We start from the raw sequence: 23,781 nt of genomic DNA on the forward strand, positions 1-23,781 counted from the left end.
ACACTATTGATAAGCGTGTTTTTGTTGTTTAAAAATTTTCAAGGCGTGTAAATATTTAAAGTTGATATGGAAAGTAGCCGGCGGACAGATTGTGTGGCATTTAAATGACCAAAATGTGGCAAAAGGCGAAGGCTCACACAAAATATAAACAAAATATAAACACACATTGTTGCATACATATAGTATGCATACCTAACTGTTTGTGCTCCTCACAGTTATGCTCACTTTTTCCCATTTTCTTTGTATGCGAGCTTTTTGTGAAAAGGTAAATATTGCAGTTTAGTTTTGTTGCCGCATAGTGGGGCACATGTAGCATAGTCGAGTGCAATATAACGATGTAAACTCGTCACTCATATCAAAAATGAATTGCTTGGTAATTAATGCAAGATTTGTAAGGAGAGCTTTTACACACTTTTCAACAGAAACTTAACAATTTTTAGCAAGTTGAACATACTAAATTTCTCACGATACATTCACTCATTTGTGCACCATTGCAGTCGAGATATTCTATTGTTTAATATACTTCATTAAAAGAAATTATGTTAAACATATTTTTTATTGAAGCTGAAAATTTAAATCTGGAAATGAAATATAATGTCAGTATTCCTATACTTGTCTTTTTTTGTTATGTGAATTTCAAACAATCTTTTCTATCTTTTCAATCTTCTACGTTGTACTATATTGCCCAGCAGTTGAATCGCAAATATATTTTCATGATTCTCAAAACAGAAGAGATATCGTTTGCTAAATTCTTCGATTGTTTCCTTTAGAGTTAACAACTTTAGACTACGGTGGAGGACATCGTTTCTCACATAGAAAGGAGACCCCATTATTGTGCGCAGAACTTTATTTTGAAAAGTTTGAATTACTTTTAAATTTGAATTCGCTGCACTGCCCCAGATATGAAAACCATAGGTCCTGATCGGCCTAAATATTACCTTATAAATTACAAACTTATTCTTCAGACTGAGGCCGGATCTTGGCTTAAGGAGACAGCAAAGCTGCACTAACTTTAATCTTAGCTGAGTTCTTTTCATTTTTACGTGATTTTTCAAAGTGCGCCTCTTATCAAGTGTAATCCCCAAATATTTTGCGCATGTGTTTGTTAATAACAACTGACCATTTAAAGCCACTTGAAGGCAATTTTTGTGCTTAAGGGTAAATACTACTTGTATAGACTTTTCAGTGTTGGTGTTAATGTTCCATTTGGTTAGCCACGGTTCTAGTGCATTCAATTGCATCTGCAGTTTTCTGGAAGCAGTAGTAAAGTAACCACTTGACGCTAACCAGTATCATCAGCATAGTTTACCGTCATTATGGAGCCAGCGTTGATCACTGGAAGGTTTGCTGTATAAAAGAGCGAGCACACGACTTTGGGGTACGCCAGAACGTCCGATCATGCAAGTAAGACTTTACCAGCAAATAATAAGTCCTTGGTAGTTTTTCTTTTAATTTTAATAATAGGCCTAGATGCCAGATTTTGTCAAATGCTTGGCGGACGTCAAGTAACACGGCAGAGCAGTATTTATTATTTTCCTATACTTGTCTTACAATCTTTTCGATTACTAATTTTATAATACGGGATTTCTAATAGAACAGAAATTAATCTCTATAAAACTAATGAAAATATTTTGCTTCATAAAAGGAATCTTCTGCCGTTTAAGTTTCTTAGCCTGTTTGTTAACGGGATCAGGCCCTAAACGTTAATATACATATATATGTATACTGTCTTGATTACTGTCTTGATCTGTAAGCAAGTAGCATTAGAGCCTTTTAGTCTGGATGGTATCACAATAGGCCTGCTGAACTAGTAGTGTCGTCAGACATCCTCCAGCCTACCCACCTATCTACCCTGGCATTATATTTGAAAGATGTTTTCAGGCAAATGACTGTCAGGGCAGATTCGAATAAATTCCAAACCACTCTTAAGGATTACTTGCAACAATTGCATCATCAAAACTAGCTTTATTGTTTTTGTTTTCAAAATATTTCCTACTATAAATATAAACTTTTCCATGCGGTTGAACCAATTGTCGAAGCGTGTTTGCCTCTCTGATTGAGCTATCTTCAAAACATGTGTTCTGCAAGCATCAACCGCCTATTTAAAAACAAGTCACTCGGTGCTAAGTCAGGATTTTACGGTGGATTACTGATCACATCCATGCTTTAAGTGCTCAAATAAATAATATGAAGGGTGATCCGTCTTCGGCGGTTGGTTTTTCCTAATTTCTCGAAAGGCAACTGGCAAACAAATGTACCAGTCAGACTTTACCTTTCTGCGTTGTTCTATTGGTATGGTTGCGACATGTTCAGTTTTACCAAAAAAGTGCTTAGTGCGCGAACAACTTTTGTTGGATTCGGCTCATCTCGAAACGCCCATACAGTCGACCGCTCTTTACTTTCGGACGCATACGCGTAAATCCACATCATATGCATGTTTCGAAGCATCACTATAGTATTTGTTAATATTTATCTCGACCAGTTGACACGAGCGTTTTGTTAGAGCGATCGAAAAATTTTTGGGGAGGATGCAACGTCAAAAAAGTTTTCTACAATTAAATGTTCATTCAATATTGAATGTATCCTAGCCACATTAATGCCTATAGTTGTTTTAATCTCAAGATAGGCCACACGACGATCTATAAATAATTTGTGCAGAGCATCAATAGTTTCCGGAACAATAACTGATGTTGGACGACCTTAAAGAAATTCATCTTGAACCAGCCTATCGATAAACACTGGTCCTTAAGGGGTTAGGGGTAGTCAGAGGCACGAAAAAATGAGAATTTTCAGTATTTTTGTTTGCTATTAAATCGTGTTATTTTACAAAAGTAGTAATATGGCATTATTATAGAATGTGTTGATTTGCAGTCACGAAAATTTCAAAAACAAAATTTTATTTCCAAAGTTATAGTTGTTTGTGTTGTCCCACTTCAAAAAAAAAGTACTTGCGGTGACAACCATAAATCCTTGGAGATTTCTCTAAAATCAATTGGACAAAAAAAATTAGTTTTATAAATAGATAAACTCGGGATTGATAGAAGGATTTTTTTTTCGAAAATTAACAAAATGGCGGCCTCAGGAGTTTTTTGTCAACATTTTTGGGAAAAAATCAACAGTTAATTGGTCTTAAAAAATCGAAATTTTCGAAAAAAAAATCCTTCAATCAGGCCCGAGTTTATTATGTATTATAAAAGCTGTATAAATTTCATTAAAATCTACTGAGCGGTTTTCGAGTTACAGTTGTCACCAGTCCAAAAAACACAGTTTTGAGAAAAACGCGCTTAAAGTTTCACACTAGCGCTTTGAAGTGCCCGAGCTCTCTTTGTTATTTCTCGAATAACTCAAAAGCTAATCATCGGATCAACGTGAAATTTTCAGAGAATATATGTTTAAGATATTACACTTAACAAAAACGCAAAAAAAAAAAAAAATATTGAAAATTCTGACTATCCCTAACCCCTTAAAGCTTCATCGCCAAAAGTTGTATTAAGTTCATCGAGGTACTGTTGCTGAGTTCGTTCACACACAAAGCGGCAAAGAATAATAGCGCGAAAGTCCTTGCAATTTAATTTAACTTTTTGGTCGAAGTAAATTATCAAAGTTGAAAGTGAACAACTCAAAAAGAACATAAAAATACCAAACTTTACCATAAATTTGAGAGATGCCAGATTGCAACACTAGCGTTGCCAAATCCCGAAATATAGAAGGCAACCTACGTAACCCAACAAAAAATATTTTAGTGTTGTTAAATCGCACGAGCTTGGTGGCCATGCCACATGTTTCAACCGAAGTTGGTTTTTCCTTCCTTAGAAAGAGAAATATCTTATTTATTTCGACTTTTCCTCTTGCTACTCCCACATGTATGTATGTATGTATTATTTACATGTTATTTGGATCTATTGTATAGTAAATATATGTATAAGTATATATGTATGTAATATAGTTATGTAGGTATAACGAATCATGTATACTTACGCAAGTGAATACAATTTTCGATTTTCATAACTTTATGAAAACACGCTTTCATTGCTCTGGGTGCATTCTCTAAAAATTATTTGCGCCAACGTCAACAACAAAAATTTTAAAATATGCCCGACGGTTGCGCGGTGGCGTTCGCTATTACTTTTGCGCTGCAATTAAAAAAGGAATATTTTTAATTCTGATTACATCAAAAGAGGCCCTACAGCCGAACGAGCGCCTAAAAAATTCCAATAACAATGTTTAGCAAGTTCCGTTTTTCCGCATATGCACATACAGGCAACAGTTAGTATGGGTGTATGTGTCTGCCAACGTCATCATGTCAATATTGTAAGGACTAAAGGCGAATTGCATACCAAAGTTCATATGATTATGTGTGCGCACAATCTGAAACACTGCATGCTGGACCTCGACCGCCGAACGGCGCTGTGACGGTGTAGTCGAACGGATCGACGCCGCGGGTGAAAAGTCGACCAAAAAGCCTGTAATTCGTAAAATCAAAATGTCAAAATTTGCGAGCAATGTCAGAGCGTAATAACAATTGCGAAGTTATAGTAAGTGCACATACACACACGCACACACATGCGTGCACGTGAATACTTTTAGCTGTGTAGTCGCGTGTAAAAGAGGGCGGCAAATGTATTAGTGAGCTGGCAGAATCGACACTGCAGGCGTTAAATCTACTATATATGCATATGTAAACGTATATATATATATATATATATGTATATGCAGATATATATACGTATGTATGCAATATACTATATATATATACATATATATATATATGTATATAAGTATATGAATTATGTGCAGACGTTGGTTTGTGCGCAATTAAAATATCCCAGCCGCGGGGCGGACGCATCAACGGCGATAGCACCGACAGCTATAATAATACAATAACAAGAACAATGGCAACAGTCAGAAGTAACAATGACAAAATATAAGCATTTGTGCTCATTTGCATATATGTATGTGCACGTGTATGCATGCGTGTGTTAAAGCTAAAGCTGTCTATGCGCGCACATGTGTGTGAGCGCGTGTTAGTCCAAGTTAAATGGCAGAAGAGTTGAGTGGAGCGTTGAAATGTGGCTGATAAAGCCAAAACAACCGCAATAATTAAGAACATATCAGCGCGCCATAACTGCCATACATACATACAAGTACATACGAAGAGAACAATAGTGGCTGAGATGTCATGACAAATGACATTACATAACATATAGGCACATGAATGCATACCGGGCTGAAACTAATGGACTTACCCTAGCGCAGAGCAAAACTGAAGCCGTACTTATTACTGGCAGGAAGATCCATGAGGCTGCTACATTCATCATAAAAGGTGTTAGTATAAATACATAACCAGTTCTTTAATACTTGAGATATGGTTTTTGATAATTTCGTCTATCTTAGAACCAGCATTAACACCAACAACAACGTCAGAATCGAAATCCAACGCAGAACAACTCTTGCCAACAGGTGCCACTTTGGACTGAGTAGGCAGTTAAGAAGTAAAGTCCTCTTTCGACGAACAAATATCAAACTCTACAAGTCACTTATTATTCCCGTCCTGCTAAATGGTGCAGAGGCATGGACGATAACAATATCTGATGAGTCGACATTACGAGTGTTCTGGAGAGAGGTCCTTTGCGCATAGCGCATTCGATGGAACGATTAGCTGTACGAGATATACGACGACATTGACATAGTTCAACGAATTAAGAGACAGCGGCTACGCTGGTGAGGTCATGTCGTCCGAATGGACGAAAACACTCCAGCTCTGAGAGTATTCGACATAATACCCATCGGGGGAAGTAGAGGAAGAGGAAGATCTCCACTTCGTTGGAAAGACCAGATGAAGAAGAACCTGTCTACACTTGGAATATCTAATTGGCGCGTAAGCGGAGTCTATGCCAATAAGAAGAAGAATATATGTTTCTGACGCAAGAATGTCCTTGAGAGAGCCCTTGACCGACGTACAGTATTGGAAGATGCTGTTTTTGTAATCGATAGTTTAAACTCATTATATCTTTTACCGCAATATGTAAAGAAGTCGGTTATGGACGTACCACTGAAAACCCTAAAAGAAAGTGCTCGAAATGAGTCGGTGAATGGCTGGTTAGGATTAAGTAAACATCTACCTCGCCATGTGGTCTCGCGTGTTTGCATCGTTTGAAATATACTTTATAATAGCCATGTCCTGTGAGAATTTGGGTTTAGTTTAGTCTACAGCGCTATGTGATCTTCTTTGCCATGATTTAATATTGGGTCTTAGTCGAAATGATCGTTGGACAAAAGCACCGCTGGAAGAGAACCAAACAAATGCAACCAAAATGTCCAAGACACATGGAAATGGTTCGGCGGCAAGTATTGGGCGTGGCGGGTTCAGATACCAACAGAGAGGTGAGTGATTTAACGGTGGTACATGGAGATCGGTGCAAGACGATAGAAGATTTAGTTTGGATTAAAGTTCCACAGTGACATAGTGTTCAGGCTTTCGATGCTTCCGTCTCATAAAATTGAGCCTTGATTTCGCCGGGTTAGACATGACAGCCCGCACAAGATAAGACAGTAGAAATGCAAAAGCCGTGGATTTTTGCTCCAATTTAGAAAATTTGCTTTCAGCGAGTGTACTCTCGGTATGTATGCGCTTAGCTACCCCAGTTCCCAAGTCACGTGCATGGCTGGTCACTTGAGCAACAAAACCTGCTAGTTTTCAAATGAAGTTAACACTCGCTAAAGGCTTCTAATAAGTAGAGATTATTTTTTAAACGACTTTAACGACCCAATGAACGGGCTTTTTAGAGGACGGCTCTGCCAACTCGGCTGAATACTTTAAAAAAATTTGGAACTGTTTTCTATCGCTGCGACAGCAATGTGCTCATGACTATTTCCATTTACTGTGCCAAAAAATTGTAATTCAATCTGTTAAAACTATCACTTCTCTTATGATTTTTCTTAATCAGTTAAGTAAATTTGTAATCGAACGAAAAAATACGAAGCTTTGATATTCTGAACTTCAACAGATGCAGTTTTAAATAAAACATAATATTTACAAAAGTATGAATTTGTGAACGAACCTACAGGTGTAGATATGCATATAGGTACTTGTATGTATGCGTGTAGTGATTTGATATGAGAAAGTATGACTGTATTTTTAGTCTCTTACTAAAATCACTTTTGGCGTTTATGTTAAAAAATGAAATATTTGTCGTTTCTAGTTTGATTGGAAAGAATTGGATTTTAGACATTTTTTATTCGATAAAATGTATTGTTGGTATATTTTAGGTATGCTGCTAATTCTTATGTATGAATGTATTTAAAGAGGCCCTTGAATATAGCCAAATTTTATAGTAGTAATAAATTTTCTAAACCACAACCCTATTGACACTACAAGAGGTGAGAGACGTCAAAGTTCATATGGCTCTATAAACTCTTAAATAATAAATTCGATACAATTGTATTCGAAGGAATCATAAGATTAATTTAGGTCTCAATCTTCATCTCAGGCGTTACTAGTTGAGGAAGCGAAATCGAAGGTCTAATATGTTATAGAGGCATTTTTCGCTTAGTTATGGTCCTTTATGGGTTTTGTTTAATGCCGTTTTGTGTGCATGATAGTAGTCCGATTCCGCCCATCTTCAATACCGACCTCCGTTAGGTGCCAGGAAATATGAGTACCGAGTTTCACTCGAAATCAACTCATCTTTTCATTCTGTTCATTTAAATATCAACAACACTATCACCCATATAGATCACGTTCAGCACGCTGTGATAAAAAAAAATATAGCAGTTGTAACGGAGAGTGTACACGAAGACCGTGGAGCGTCGATTCGGCGCCCAAGAAGATCTGATGTGTCCGAGCTACACTTTGTTTAGCGGTGGAGCCTTTTTTCTTTTCGTTGCATTTGGGGTGAAGAGCAACCTGAAAAGATTCAAGAACTGCCATTTCGTTCACAAAAAATAACGATTAGTTTGGGTGCCGGTGGAACCATTGGTTCACATTTCTTATTTCTTCAATGCCGACTCTTATCGCGACATGATAACCGACTATTTGATGCCTGAAGTTCAAACTCGTGATCTCGGCGACATTTGGTTTCAACAATGGGTTTATTGAGAGAACACTTCGGTGAGCAGATAATCTCACGTTTTGTGCCGGTCGATTAGCTGCAAAGCAAAAACAATTTTTTCGAATGACAATAAACATTCCCACATTCACATTAAATCTGAAGTTTCTGTGTTTTGTTTTTTGTAAAGAAGGGAACCTTAAATTAGATAACCCTTTTTATAGTACTCGTATACTTCCATATCTATCTTGATCATTTTTAGGCGATATAAACCACCATTAGGTGAACAAATTATTATACTCTGTAGCACTATGTTGCATAGCTCCTTTAAGGTTTGATATAACACGAATGCTTGAAAGCGGACTGTCAGTTTTTAAGTCCGCAGATATCAAATATGTGGACCACAGTTCTTATAGCTGACTTTCAATCGAAAATATAGGTACATTTCGGAGATTATGTATTAAAATTCATAGCGGATATTCTTCTTATAACAGCGTGATCATAAATAAAAAATGGATCAATGGGTCCAGCGAGGCAAATTGTTGAGCCAATAACCCTACTACTTGTATACTACATATCTTTTATCATCTCTATTATTCTTACCGAAATTAATAACGCGGTTTTTTTATCTTAAATATGTGCCAACTTATTGGAAAACTGCTGAAGGTATCATGATTCCAAAGCGAGGAAAACCAGGATATGATGTATCTTCTTACAGGCCCATATCACTTCTACCGATAATATCGAAGCTTTTTGAGAAAGTTCTCATAAAACGTCTCAATAAAATCATAGAACGAAAAAGCATAATTCCAGCGCATCAGTTTGGGTTTCGAGCCAACTATTCTACGATTGATCAAATCCACAGGATTACACACATTATTGAAAAAGCCTTTGTGGAAAAAAAATTCTGTTCTGCCGTGTTTTTGAGTGTTGCAAAAGCGTTCGATAAAGTTTGTCACAAAGGATTGTTTTCGAAACTGTAGATGTGCACGACTCATATAGAGCGTGATCTCAGGCGTGAACTATGGTTGCACAACTCTGGGGATGTACTAACGAAAACAATAAGAAAGTCATCCAACAAACAACAACATTTCAAAACAAAGTACTAAGACTAATTGTCAAAGCGCCTTGGTAGTGTAGATGTGCTGATATAGAGCGTGATCTAGGCGTGAACTCGGTTAGCGCAGAAATGTTTCGTCATACAAATACCCAATCTATTAAATTTACTTTTTGATTGATATCATGCATTTAAGCTAATTAGTTTTATTAAATTATAAATATCTCGGATACGACGCAAAATGTGGTAATGAAGCTAGTAAGTCCACGAGTCTTTTAGGCATCTGTTGAATACAATATGAGCTTTTCCACAACAGTTTTTAAGAGAAAAGTTTTCCAACACCTGAACGTGTTTTCCGGCTTTGATCGTTAGAGACTATAAAAATGTTCGGTTACACTCGAACTTAGCTTTTCCTTACATGATAATATTGCATGTAGAAAAAACTTAATGCCGTCCTCAATTACTTATTAAATTATCAATAACATGTCAATTGGCTTAAATTGTTGTACTTTTAAAACTCCATTTGAACTCACTATTGTTGTTCATCATCGTTGACATTCAGCAAAAGGGCCAATACACTGTAGGCATTATTCATGGCCTGAAAGGGTACAGATATTAAAAATTAATGCTATAATTACATTTTGAAGGTTTTTGAGAACTTGCCTTAGAAAAGATTGGTATGCCGATTTCGAAAAATCTGCCAGCACATAACACCACTGGCTTCTTCAAAGACTCCATATACACGTAAATTAGACGTCGATTGACCGCAGACATGGCAGTCCAATCGCAGCTGTAGAGGTGAATGCCCAGCTTCTCAGATTCCACAGTCAGTTCATTGCCATAGTAACAGGGTAGAAACATTTCCATAGATATAATTAGTGCGTATTGTAACATGGCTAAAAAGTGAGCGGGATTTTCGCTGAAGTGTGCCTGAGAATATAAAATTACTATTGGAAAAAATGCATTTCTTTGACTATATCATTTTCGGTTTTTACATTTTGCATATTGTAGATTATAAAACAAAGGATTAGGAAAGTGAGCATTATCTGTGATAACAAGCCTAGTGATATGACCTCCTCACACTTTAAAGCCAATCTGAAATGAAAATAAGGGAAATCATCTGCTTTTATAGTCAGTGTATTCATTGACTCACTCTTTCACACGCTGATGCATTTTAATGTTATTGAGCAATTCTGTGGTGATCGCGTCTTCCGTACCGGCATTTTCCAACCGCTCCAAGCGCATGCTGATTACCCGGAAACAAAGTGTTAAATGCAAAAGCAAATATGCTTGAAATAAGTCGATCGTAATGTTGCACGAACAAGTGAACGGCATCGCAATACACTCATAACAGTAAATGCCCCAAAAATAAGTATCGCGCCAATCATAAGGCAACCACAAGGCATACGGCAGTTCTTTGGCGCCCATTAATGCCGCCGCAAGTAGAGCACAGAATGCCGAGTTTAATCCCGTACCCATATAGATCATCGTCAGTTTGTGGAAATTTTTTTGTGATTTTTGCCACATCTGCTCTTCGGCGCTCGTGCGTAATGCTAATATTTCACTGTTCTCCAATTCATCCACTAATTCGGCTGTCTGTTGTGCATAGTACCAGGCATTGAGTACTTTGCAAATAATGGCCATTTCAACGAGCATGTACTTTAGCACATCTATGGCGTAGTCCAAACTTTCACTGTAAATGACTTCTAAGACCATGAGGGATCCAAAGGTGAATGTAATCATAGTATGCATGAATAACTGGTAATATCGATAATGTCGCTTAAACCAGGTACTATCTCCTCCTTGCCACAAGCCCAAAAAGGTGAGTATGGGCTCCAAAGTGCGAAAGTTTGCCAATTTATTGATAGCCATTGCTGAGGCTAATAAATCCTGACGATTGTATAAGTGACTGCACTTCGTCGAACAGAGCTGAGACCTTTTATATACATTCCCTCAGCCCTAATATTGGGGGCGTGTGGTAAATCAAAAATTGAATATGACTTAATGACTTAATAATAGGGGAAGTTTTGAAAGCTTCTTTCAATTAAAAGGCGATTATGGAGAGTGCTTCAAGTTGCTTGCACTCGTATTTGTAACAAATCCATATAATTCTTTCATAACTGTTATACAGCTAGCTATTAAGGAACTTAAAGAAAATGGCTCAAAATGTTAAAATTAATTACTTTTCGCGTTGGTCGCGCTTGTTTCTCTTATGCAAATATTGAATGTATGTGTTAGAGATAGCTTCTGACTAATTTTGGGTTGACAGTGCCGAAAATGACAGCAAAAATTTCCCAACACGTAGAATTTTTTTGCTGCAGTCAACGCGTGTAGGGTGAGTCCACCACCAATTACTAAAATGACAAAAATAATCGCAAAATATTCGAACTTAAATACGTAATCAGAACACCTCAAATACCTCACAGACCTCTAAGCACATTACTCGCAAATTTTTTCTTCAGATTTGTTCAGTAGTGGTATAATGTGTCACAATTTACACATAACGGTTTGAATAATTTTTGGTTTAAGTTATTTCCATTAAATCCTCTGGAAACTATTTAAAAGTTGTTTTGCCTATGTGGCAAATCCGGGTTCACAATACTTGAGATAATTCAGGGTTTTCCAAGAAGAGTGTTATGATTTCTTAAAAAAATACGCTAATTGTTAAGGAAATTCAAATGATTTTTATTTAATGTGAATTACAATCGATACAATTAAGTTCTTAATATAACATCCTTCAAATGGCCTCTACGGCTACTTTTGTAGGAACGAATTCGATGAACCCAATTTTCGAGCACTTTTTGCACTAAATCAAGACGTATGCCATGAATAGCACATTCAATATTAACTTCTAAAGCTAGAACAGAAACTGATTTATTGCTTAAGACTAATGACTTCAAATAGTCCTACAAGCAGTAGTCTAATGATGTTAGATCACAAATTCTTGCGGGCCATTCAATGTCACATTTCCTTCAAATATTCGAATCTCCAAACTTTTATCGCAATGATTTCTTTGTTGAACGTGCTGGAAAGCTCCGTTTTGTTGGAACTAGATTTTGTGGAGATCAACTTCTTCCAAATGCGGCCATAAAAAGTTGGTTGTCATTCATCTATGCCGCACTCCAATGACAGTAACGGTATCACTAGCTTCATTTCGAAAGAAGTACGCACCGTTGGTGTAATCAGCAATCGAATAGCTTCAGTTCTTAAATAGGAATCATTTTATACGGATGCAAGCTCAAACCTCAACCTCAAAGCTCAACCTTTTTCAAACTGCGCTAGGTTGTGGTATGAGACAGCCCTAATTCTTGAGAACATCTTGGAATCGACAAACTCGCTCTTCAGTAACAATTGCCTGAACGGCATCAATGTTTTCGTTTCTTCGAGTTTTACTTCGAGAGTTCTTACTCTTATTAACACTTAAACATTATGAAAAGAGAATGTACAGGGTCCGGTACTCGAAGTGTAACCCATTAAAAAAGCCATTAATTCGGTTTGGAAATTTATTTTTATTTATTTTAAAATACGAAATGCGTGAAAATAATTATAAATTCAGGACCAATTCACTTTTGCTCGATATGACCACCTTTTGCCTTAACTATGGCCTTGAGACGGTCAAAAAACGAATCGCAAGCTGCCCGAATGAGACATGCCGGTATATTGGCCCACTCACGGACAATGGCTTCCTTCATCATCTCGAGACTGGTGTATTTTTTACTTCGGACCTGGCTCTCCAAAAAAACCCAGAGAAAATAATCCATTGGATTCGCATTTGGTTGTTTTTCAGCCATTCTTGGTTCACTCGCGCTTTGTGAGACGGTGCTGAGTCTTGTTAAAACGTCCATGGTTTGCGACCGAAATGTTTGTTTGCCCACGGCTTCAAAGCAGCCTCCAGAACACTTTCCCGATAATATGTCGCATTTACTTTGACGTCAGGCTCGATGAAAACAATTGGAGAGCACCCGTCTGCGGTGACAGCGGCCCAAACCATTATTTGTGGCGGGTGCTGCCTCCTGGTGGCCAACCGATGACATAGATTATCGTATGAACGGTCGGTCAAGTAAACCCTGTCGTTTTGAGAGTTTACGAATTGCTCAATTAGAAACATTTTTTCGTCAGAAAACACAATGTTCCGAGCTCAAGTTTTACTTGTTGCTGCTTCGGTATGAGATCAAGGGCCTATTGGAACTTGTAAGGCTTAACCTTCAGCTCATTTTTCAATACGCGTCGGATGCTGCGGTCGGATATTTTTAGTTCTTTAGCCATTTGATTGGCACTTCGTCGTGGATTTTGCTCAAGTCGCTTCTACCCTTTCCGAACCATCTCACGTGGCATTGCAGTCTTTTGATGACCACTTCCATGGCGTTTTGCGATGCTATCAGTATCATTGTAACGAGTGATGGTGCGATAAACAAAAAATTTATTCACATTAAGGTGTTTGAGCTCACAAACAATTGCTGGCTGTGATTTTCCATCTAAATATAAAGCAGTCACACTATTACGTTTGAGTTCCATCGCTGATCCCTTTTGCGTTCACTTTTGACAAATTTATAAACAGCTGATTCCAGTGCGTCAGCTGCGCTAACGGTCAGAAGTCGGTTACACTTCGGACCCTGTATGCTTCGAATTTTCAACTATTCGAGGAATAGCGAGCAGAGGTGGACGATTATTATGATCATAAGATGACAAAAGCGCACAAAAAGTTGCAATTGGAGAGCGATTATTTTGATAATAATTGAATTGAATTGAATAATTTGTTAACTTGATTCTTACGTACATAAACATATCTTTCTAGAATGAAATTGTAAACCTGACTGAATATAAGGGAAACAGAAATTACAGATCATGACATATAAAAAATGGCCTAAACGACACTTAGAAATCATATCATTGCTATTGCCCGGTATATTAAAAGAGATTAGGTGCAATTGGAACACGTCTCCATAAATGAGAGATATAACTTAGAATTATTCGTTTATCACTGACAGTTTGCTTATATCTGAAAATATTTTTAATGTTATTTATTAATATTGGCTGTATGGACTTCAATTTCGCTGGATTGTTGGGTATTAATATCAAACGACCTTAAAAAATTTAAATTTTTTAAAGCTAGCATGATAAAAGTTATGTGTGTATACTATTTCCAATTTCTAATATCGATATCTTACTCCATATTATGAATATGATCCAGGTAGAATTATGACGATGTAAGTCATAAATACATATTCTCTCTCTGAATCGTGTTTAAAGCCACATAAATATACTTAAATCAAACGCTTTCTAGGAACTTTTAAAATAATATCATGATAACTTTTTATTCAAAGAAATGCGCTTGAAGTTTAGGTTTTACCGAGGCCAAGACCTTTTGAAAAAAAATGTTGGATGTTATACGGAATCGAGGACGAACCAAAGACCTTCGCGATTAATCGAAAGGCTTATGTTATCGTTGTTTGGAACAATTAAAGGCTTGGCTATTATTTTCGGGCTTATTATGAAGTAATATTTTAATGCACCTTAATTTTACGAGACCACCATGTAAGCATAATGGAAAGCAATCACCTTGCATAGAGCCTAATGCAGGTCTGCTCGATTTATTGCTAAGCTTCACTGTTGGCAAGCAAATGTGCCTACATATTTCAATGAAACCTCACACATGTTAAAATTGGCCGGTATAAAGTATTGAAATGTCAAAAGCCCTTACATTCGGCTATTTGGGCTTCGAACGAAGGCTAGAGAAAATGTTTCCAAGAAAGTGAGTAATACTCTGACCAATATATTCGGCATAAAATCCACTAATTTAACAAAATAATTACATATGTATCTGAATTGTAGTAAATAGGGTTGAAGCTGTTCATGAACAGATTTCATTCTTAGGCATCAACGGTATATCTAGTATTATTGTATATTCACTTCATTTTGTTAAAACATCTTAGATATTAGATAGTACATTATAAAGCTAAATCAAAGAAAGATTATAATCCTTATATTAGGTATATTTCCGAGCTAGAAGAAGTATTGATCCATTTTTTTTTATTTTACTGAAAAGCTTGATTTTTGAAATTCTAAAAATTCAGTTTTTCAACCCAAAACAAAAACTTACTTTTCAGATGAAAGTTGCTTTTTCAAATATGAGATATTTAATGACATGTGAGATGATCTGTGACAGTGGAGCATGTGTACCGAGTATCATCTAAATTACCCAACTTTACTCCAGCCATCGCTGGTACGGACATCCGGTATTCAATGGAACTCCTCATCCTGATAAATTTGATATACATTAATCTATAATACTATATATCTATATCGATTACTTTGGTGTTACAAACAGCTGTTAAGTGAACTAAACTATTTTGACTTGTGCAACATGTTGCCAGAGTATAACAAAAACTAATACTCGTAAACTTCATTGAAGCAAGGGGTGGTAAAGGCGATGGATTGACGTTATATAAGTGATATGTATAATCCGTTTATGTGTGTGTGCTGTATTTGCATAAAAGTCTATATGTACATACATATTTGTGGTATATATGATGATAATGAATATCTCGTTGGCTTTAGAGCCGACTGCTAACTGCAGGCCACTTTGTAGGGTATGATTCGAAAATAATTGCTCCGCTGATGACGGTTGTCTGGATAATAATGTCGGTGTTCGTTTGCGCTGCAGCTCATACAGAAATACAATCGGCAATAATGATGTTGGCGCTGGATGCAGTTGATGACGAAAAAGAATAGAATTAAAGCCCAGCGGCTAACAATTTTAATATGGAGGTATACTTAGACAAGCGGGCGCTTAGCGATAAGTGAGGAGGGCGGCCAGGTAGCCGGCACGGGGTGCGGGCCGTGGCAGAGATGATCACAATTTCACAGCTGTATAAAACGACAACACCGCAAGCTATGTATAATAACAACAAGAAAGCTGCAGCAGCATTGATAGAAATAACCAGCGCAATGACAAAATAGCAACAACACAAATAGAAGCAGAAACACACAACTGTGGCAGGCAGCAAAAGCAATAGCTATAACAAAGGCATTGGCAACATTTTTCAGCCGCCGGCGATTCAAAGAAAAACTTGTGATAAATTAACCGCGAGCAATATTTCGAAACAAATATGCCAGCGGCGATTCAGCTGTAATTAGTGTAGCGTCTCAATCGGCTGTAGGGTTGGCGCCGGAATGGGCGGGTCTTTGTGAGGTAGCGCGTGCAGGGTGCGTGTGTGTGGCACCGTGTGAGAGTGGCGGAAGAAGCGGCTGGGACAAGAGCCTTCAATGAGACAGCAGTACCGCTTTGAGGGAAATGAGAGCGTCAATGCAACAGGGCGACCGTAGAGAGGCGGTGATGCTTTTGCTGACGCCGTCGTCGTCGTCTCTGTCGCTGTCGCCGACATTAAGCCCGCAAGAGATACGAGCCTGCTACATGCAACATGCAAATTTGCGACTATCGCAGCAGTTAGGTGCCAAGTCGTCGTTTGGTAGTCGCGCCGGGCGACTGAAGGAATGCATTCAGACGTACGACATCGAAGCCCGAAGTTATGCAAAGGCGTCGTGCTTGAAAAACTCGCAAGCAATCCGGCGAGGTGGCAGCGAAGCAGGGCGAAAGGAAGCAGCGCAAAGCCTGAGGCAGCAATGAGTGCAGACGCACACACACACAGAAATCTTAGACTGCGTGTATGACAGCGCGGTGAAACACAGAAGGACACGAGGGGTGGCGTACAAAGAATTGATATACGTGGCATTTATTGTTGTTATTGATGGCGACGGCGGCGGCTGCGGCGGCAGTGTGGAGAAATTAACGCCGACGGTCATAATTTCATTCGCATTTAAAACCATCTCAGAGCTCATTTTATAAGTATAAAGTGCGGGCACACAAGCTCTTGCATATGCGTGTGCTCTCGTTTGCTCTTCATATCGATGTATATGAGAGAGCATACTAACATAACGGTTGTGTGTGGAAAGCTGAAGTTAAGCTTGACACATTTAAGCGAATACAATAATTGTTCCACAGTATGTGAAGTTAAAAGTGTATAGTGGCTGCTTCATCAGTTCGAATGTTCGAAACCGTTTTGTTCGATTCAAGATGAAGTTTGGACCGATGATTCCACTGACCCGCTTGGATTCAAACAATACTGAACCAAAATAATATGACAGCTTGACACGACTTACGCGTGATCTGTCAAAAAAGGCTTTGGAAAAGAAGTCCAACTACTTAGATTACCCCTTATTTATAATGCCAGTTTACTTTGAAAAATAAGCATACATGGAAGTACACAGATAGATAGATGTCTTAAATATATGATTTATTTCAGTAAAACCCCTTTAATTAGCATATCTTTCATAACTTACCAGTTATCTTTTTAAGAACCCGGCAGATTAATGCCATCGTATGATGACTAAATCAATATTGAAACTATACCTTTCTTCCAATACTTTTAGATCTTAGTTGAACCGCTCCCTTTGTTTCTCACTGTAATTTTCTTAATTATCCGAAAATATACTCAAATGATTACGGTGATAGTTTAACTTAATACTCAAATCTGCTCCTATTTCATATTACAAAAAAAATAATTAAAAATAAGGAATATTATTTGAGTTTATGAATCGTTTGCGCGAATTCGATATTCGTAAAAAGAGCTCGGAATTGTGGGATGACAATGATTCTTTGTGAGTTTTTCGCCAAATTTTCAACTAAAATCGTGCCGCAACCGCCGTATTCGCCTGATTTAGCTCCGTGCTTCTTCTGGCTAGTCAGCAAACTCAAACGAGCGCTGTAGGGAAACCGTTTTGAGTCAATTGAAGCCATTAAACGTGAATCGCTGCGAGCATTAAAGCTATTCCGGGTATTGACTTTGACAACTGTTTTGAGGATTGAAAAAACGTTGGCACATATGTATGTATTGGGGCCAAGGGGGATTACTTTGAGGGGTCAACATAGATTTTGAAGTATAAATTATGAACAATTAAATAAGCCTTAAGTTTTAATTAAGTATTTGTTGTTCATAGTAGTAGATATCTCCAAGCTTAAAACCTTCCGCAGAATTTTTCGCACATTTTCGGTAAGGAACCTGAGAGTGGGAATCACGTGCTGCTAATATTCGCAATTTACGTGCTCAAAACCCTGATTATGACTGGAAAAATAAATTTTAATAAATAAACCGATAACTGATCTACATAAATATAAGCTATGCTGTAATCATAAAAACAGGAGCACATTCAATAAAAAAAAAATCGTAATTCTGGGCAACCAAGTTTATTTTATTTTTAGCTGAGTGATTAATGAAAAAAAAAAAACAATTTTCTTCGATGATACGTTGATTTCTTATTAGCGTGGCGCTGTGCTGTGAGCTAGAGATGTTGGAGGTGAAAATTTAGAGTTTGAGGGGAGAGAAATAAAATTTTGTCTCAAAACTGATTTCATCGTCACGTGGATATTTTTTAATTGAAACAACATTACAATTTTGATTTTAAGAAAGTACATTGTGACAAAAAAGCGCCGGGAAATTGTTATTAAATAGCCCGGGTAAGTGATATTAAAAAAAATTCATTTTTCTATGTTGGTAGGACTGTCCTTAAATACTATGCAGCTGCTTAAGTCCACTCACCTTAGCAGATTTTGTCTCAAATTTTGTCTCAAATTTTGTATTTCTAACCAAATTTCGTGTGCGGACTCGTTGCGAATGTATCAAAAGGCTTACGGTGATTAAAAAACAAAAGCCTAAAAGTGGTACAAAGTCTTTAAAAACGGTCGAGAGATCGTTGAAGACATGCCTCGTTCTGGTCGACCTTAGACCTCTTCAACTGATGAAAATTTTAAAAAAGTGATGGATATGTGGTGATATCATCAGGCAAGTGTTAGAAAGATGGCAAGAGAGCTCGACATCTCGTGCGAGTCCATTCGAATGATTTTGGGTGAGAAACGCGTTCTTGCTCGATTTGTTTCAACTTGTTTTTAAAAAAGAGTGCGATTGAGATCGAATTTAAAGCCAAAAACGCAATGAATACAATCGATTCACCGCTATATTTACCATATTTGGCTCCGTGTGAAATTTTCTTGTTCCTCAAACTGAAATTGCCGCTCCGTAGAATCCCTTTTCATTCGATCGAAGAGATAAAATAAGATTCGCTGAAGGAAATGAGTGCTCATGAAAAGTGTTTCGAGGACTGGAAAAACCGTTGGCATAAGTTTATGATTTTTGTGAACATGATGCATAATATGGATACCAATTTCATTGCAAGCGAGTCAGGAATTCCGAAACAATGGCTTGAATAGTTTTTAGTTTATTGTGAATCGTTGATGGATTTTTTGAGTAAATTTGATATATTTTGATGTAATGGATTTTTTTAAGACTAAAAGCCTTTGGATGCAAATTTGGTCGACTGAAATGTTGAAAATAGCAAAGGCATGCATGCATTCAGCTACCATACATAAGAATATGTAAGAGATTTTAACATTTCAGCGCTTTGAATATGAATGAATGAACAAAGCGGTGCAACTTATTTCTCCGCGCAGCAGCACAGTTTTTCATTTTCCCGACTTTGTTGTTGATTACATGTGGCGCCAATTATTCTCATGCAACTAAAACTTTTTCCATTGATGCCACTCTTATGCGGTCCTTGCGCGCCGTTCTACACTCGCACGCTGTCTGTGTATTTGTTTTGCTCGTTTGTGGCATTCGTTTCATTTCATTGCGTTGCGATTTCTGACGAATTTCGCGCATATTATTTCTTTATTCGCTTTGAAATGAGTTTGTGTTCCTGTGCACGTATGTGTGTGTGTGTATGCACATAAGTGAGTTTGAGTGCGCTCGTAAGTGTGTGTGTGTGTTGTTGCCGACCGTTGGCCGCCGGCGCAAATGCTCCAAATTGGCTTGTAATGCCTTTTTTAGTTTTGTTGTTGCAATTTTTGATTTCAAGTTGTAGTTGTATAAATTGCGCACATACATACATACATACATACATGCATGTGTGCAGATATAAATGCCGTTATATTTATATATGTATGCATATGCGCATATAAAACATATGTAGATATGTATTTGAAATATATCAATGCGCTCGCCACACACACACACACTCACATATATACAACATGCCATACACTCAATGCGCTGCTTTGTTGCCGCCAACGTTTCCCGTTATTATTTCAGCTAGTATTCTCTGCCATTGTTGAGGCAATGCCTGCCAACCACTACACGCGTACACTGGTCTTGTTGTTGTTGTTGTAAATGCATTAAGCTTTATTTATATGCTCGTGTGTTCCTGTCGCTTTTGTTGTAGTTGATTAAAACACTATTTGCCACAATGTGACAACTGAAATGTGAGCACTCATACCGTTATAAACGCGTACTACTACGTATGTACATACATACATACATATGTACATATGTACATATGCAAATTCACTTTTACGCACATAGACGAAAGCACTTACAATAACAAAAATCTTCATAACGATAAATAATAGCAATGCTGCAACAATAACCGCCATATTGGTTTCCGCAACAGCTGCAACTCTTCCTATGCACTTAATTGTCAAACAGCGGTGACAGTCAACTGCATGTACATATGTATGTGTGTATGTGGTATCAGCAGCTAGTGGTGGGGTGGCAGGCGGTAGCAACAGTAGCGTTTAGTGTATAATATTTAAGTTCCGCCGTTGGCGTATTTTAGCAATTACATACGCCTTACTGTATGCTATAATAAAATGAGCACTTTTCCAGTGGCATAATTACCCAACACATTAACGTCAACGTAGGCGCGCACTAATGCACGCACAGGCGCCGACTGGCTGCTTCTTAGGCTGGCTGTTGCACTGAATGAATGCGCTATCAATCTTTCTAAATACTTACCCACATAAGTATTTCATTTCTACTTCGTTCTTAGACTTAATAAATTATGGGGTTACGACAGTCTGGGGTTTTTAAAAAATTGAAACTTTTTCCGATCTTATTCATTATAAGCACAAAGATGCAGCGTTATTAGAAAACCATGCTCTTTCAAGATAACCACCACACAGGCTGATATATGCGGTATAAAGTCACCTGGAAGTTCGAAATTCTTTATATTGGGTATATGGGGCCTAAGAGAAGTAATGACCCGATACAAACATTTTTGACACAGGCAAACTATTATCAGAAAGTGACTCTCTACGATTTGGAATTTAAAATTATGGCAAGTTCGTAGTCTGATTTCGCCCATTTTCACATTGTAACATAGGATTTTCAAGATTCTGTGGTGTACCGAAATTTAATTTACTTATAGCAGTTTTTATCACAGCCGTTATATGTTGAGAGGGGGGGTTATAATCTCATTTCATCAATTTTCACAGGTTGCGTAGATGAACAAAATATTTATGCTTCGAAAGTATTTGATTATCAAACTTATTAGAGTGTATGGCCACGCCCACTTTTAAACACATTTTCCAACTACAGAGGTCCTTCTAATGCAATTCGTTGGAGATTTCACGAACTTATTTGTTATTAGTGCTCACCAGTTGTTTTAAATACAATGACATAGTTATTTTCACTGGTTTCTCAAATTGTTAATAATGAATTACTTTGTTGACTTTTTTAAACGTGTCGAAAGAACTCTCAATCGAACTAAGATTTTCCTTAAGATATTTGAGAACACTGCCAACTATTGACCTACACATAAGCTTTTCTGTAACGCAGTAGAAGACTAACTCAAGTCTCTGCCTTATCCCATTTGCTGCTCGATCATTTCACGTATTAGAGGATGTCATCCTTGCACGATATACATATATATGTATGTATGTATATTCAACTGCGTATTGAGAAGAAAAGTTGAATGAACAATTATTTTACTGAATCTTATGTCTTACATTAATGCATTATTGCCACAAATGCTAGACCTCCATATCACAAAATATTTTAGAAAATAGTTTTTTTATATACCGTACGAACTATTATGATTTGTTCAAGGGCATCGCAATCTTAAGTTGTTATATTTTGTATTAAACATGTTTAATTTTTTTAAATATCTTCCACATCGAACATTTTTTTATGTATACTCGTAATTTTTTATCGGATTGGACTGTATCAATTTCTGCGATGTGATCTTTTTTCTTCTTTTCCCCAAAATAATTTGGGTTCTGCGCACGTTCTTTACGAATACAAACCACACGTGCTCCCTGAGAGTTAGGAAGGTTCCTTACCGAAAATATGCCTACAATTATGCGGAAGATTTTCAGCTTTTAATAAAAACTACACGCTTGGAGATATCTACACTTGTGGTATAGTCTGCAAAGTGTTCCCTTTTACTCAACGAAAAGTTCGCTACCATTTGGAATGTAATACACATGCCTTTAGAAACAATGATTTAATTCTCAGAAATTGATACAGTTTACCATTGAAAGTGAATGAGAGGATGAAATATCTACGGCACATTATTTTCTTTAAATGAACTCAGTGATTTAATACTTGTCCAAGTTAGGAATGATAAAGCAATCTCTGGTCATCTGGATAAATTTCCGAATAATTTATGATAGTAGAGTGAGGAAAAAAGAGGACGATTACAGCAGGATCGAAAGGCTTTCTAAAAGTGATGGAAAAGGATTAAAGTTGATGAGATCGTCATGTGACCCTTAACAAAAGTCAACAGGAAAATTACACTTGAAAAGCTCATTAAAGGTATTTTATTGAAATAAAGGGTAATATATGTTGAGGTTCCCTACTTTTCTAAAGGAAATACCAGAGAAACTTTAAATCTAATGCAGAATGTTGATTATCATTCGAAAGAATATTATCTGTCATATAGTTTTTAAAGATTATCTCTTTCAAATATTGATCGTGGCTACGTCTTAGATGCTCTATCCATTGAGTCCATTTTTCGATGATACTTTTGAGCATTTCGACTGGTAACTGGTGAATTACACGCGGAATGTTTTGCTCCAAGACATGAATGGAAGTCGGATAGTCCGCATAGATTTTAGACTTTACATATCCCGACAGGAAAAAGTCAAACGGTGTGATATCACAAGATCTTGACGGCTAATCGACCGGCCCAAAACGTGAAATTATTTGCTCACCGAAGTGTTCTCAAAATAAATCCATGGATTGATGCACTGTGTGGGAAGTGACGCCGTCTTGTTGAAACCAAACGTCGCCGAGATCGCGAACTTCAATTTCAGACATCAAATAGTTGGTTATCATGGCCCAATAATGGTCGCCATTGCTGGTTACGATTTCTCCGGTATTATTTTTGAAAAAATATGGACCGATGATTCCACAGGACCACAAACTCCAGCAAACCGTTGTTTATTCTGGCAACTCTTGAATCTCTTCAGATTGCTCTTCGTCGCAAATGCGACAATTTTTCTTGTTTACATACCCATTAAGCCAGAAATGGGTCTCATCGCTGAACAAAATTTGGCTCGAAAACATCGGATGTTCTTCGGACTTTTCTAGAGCCCATAGAGCAAAGCAATGTCGCTTGAATTTTGAGCGGCTTCAGTTCTTGTACACACAGATCAGAGCTAGTTCAATTAAAGATCTCGACGTAAAATGAGTTGCTGCAAATGGCGCGGAATTGACTGTCCACGATCTTTGTGTACATACATTCTCAACTACGGCTTATTTATTTTCTTCGCTGCATGCTGAACGTGGTCTATTCGGTCGAATATTATTAAGTAGTGAGTGCTGAGTCTCAAGATGGATGATGGTG

At 37.4% G+C, this 23,781-nt stretch overlaps 2 protein-coding genes across 4 annotated transcripts in view; one reads left to right on the forward strand and one right to left on the reverse strand.

The window, feature by feature from the left end:
• Positions 1–23,781, forward strand: part of LOC126755099 (BTB/POZ domain-containing protein Tiwaz) — a 101,785-nt gene that overhangs the window by 13,010 nt on the left and 64,994 nt on the right. The gene's annotated exons all lie outside the window — the stretch shown is intronic.
• Positions 9,287–11,005, reverse strand: LOC126755098 (odorant receptor 94a-like). The gene is made up of 3 exons (XM_050467431.1): positions 10,259–11,005; positions 10,101–10,200; positions 9,287–10,035 (listed from the first exon to the last, which is right to left on the reverse strand). Exons 1-3 carry the CDS (start codon positions 10,975–10,977, stop codon positions 9,721–9,723), a joined length of 1,134 nt encoding a protein of 377 aa, XP_050323388.1. The 5' UTR covers positions 10,978–11,005; the 3' UTR covers positions 9,287–9,720.

This window comes from Bactrocera neohumeralis, chromosome 4, assembly GCF_024586455.1.
Source record: "Bactrocera neohumeralis isolate Rockhampton chromosome 4, APGP_CSIRO_Bneo_wtdbg2-racon-allhic-juicebox.fasta_v2, whole genome shotgun sequence".
Lineage (NCBI taxonomy): Eukaryota > Metazoa > Arthropoda > Insecta > Diptera > Tephritidae > Bactrocera > Bactrocera neohumeralis.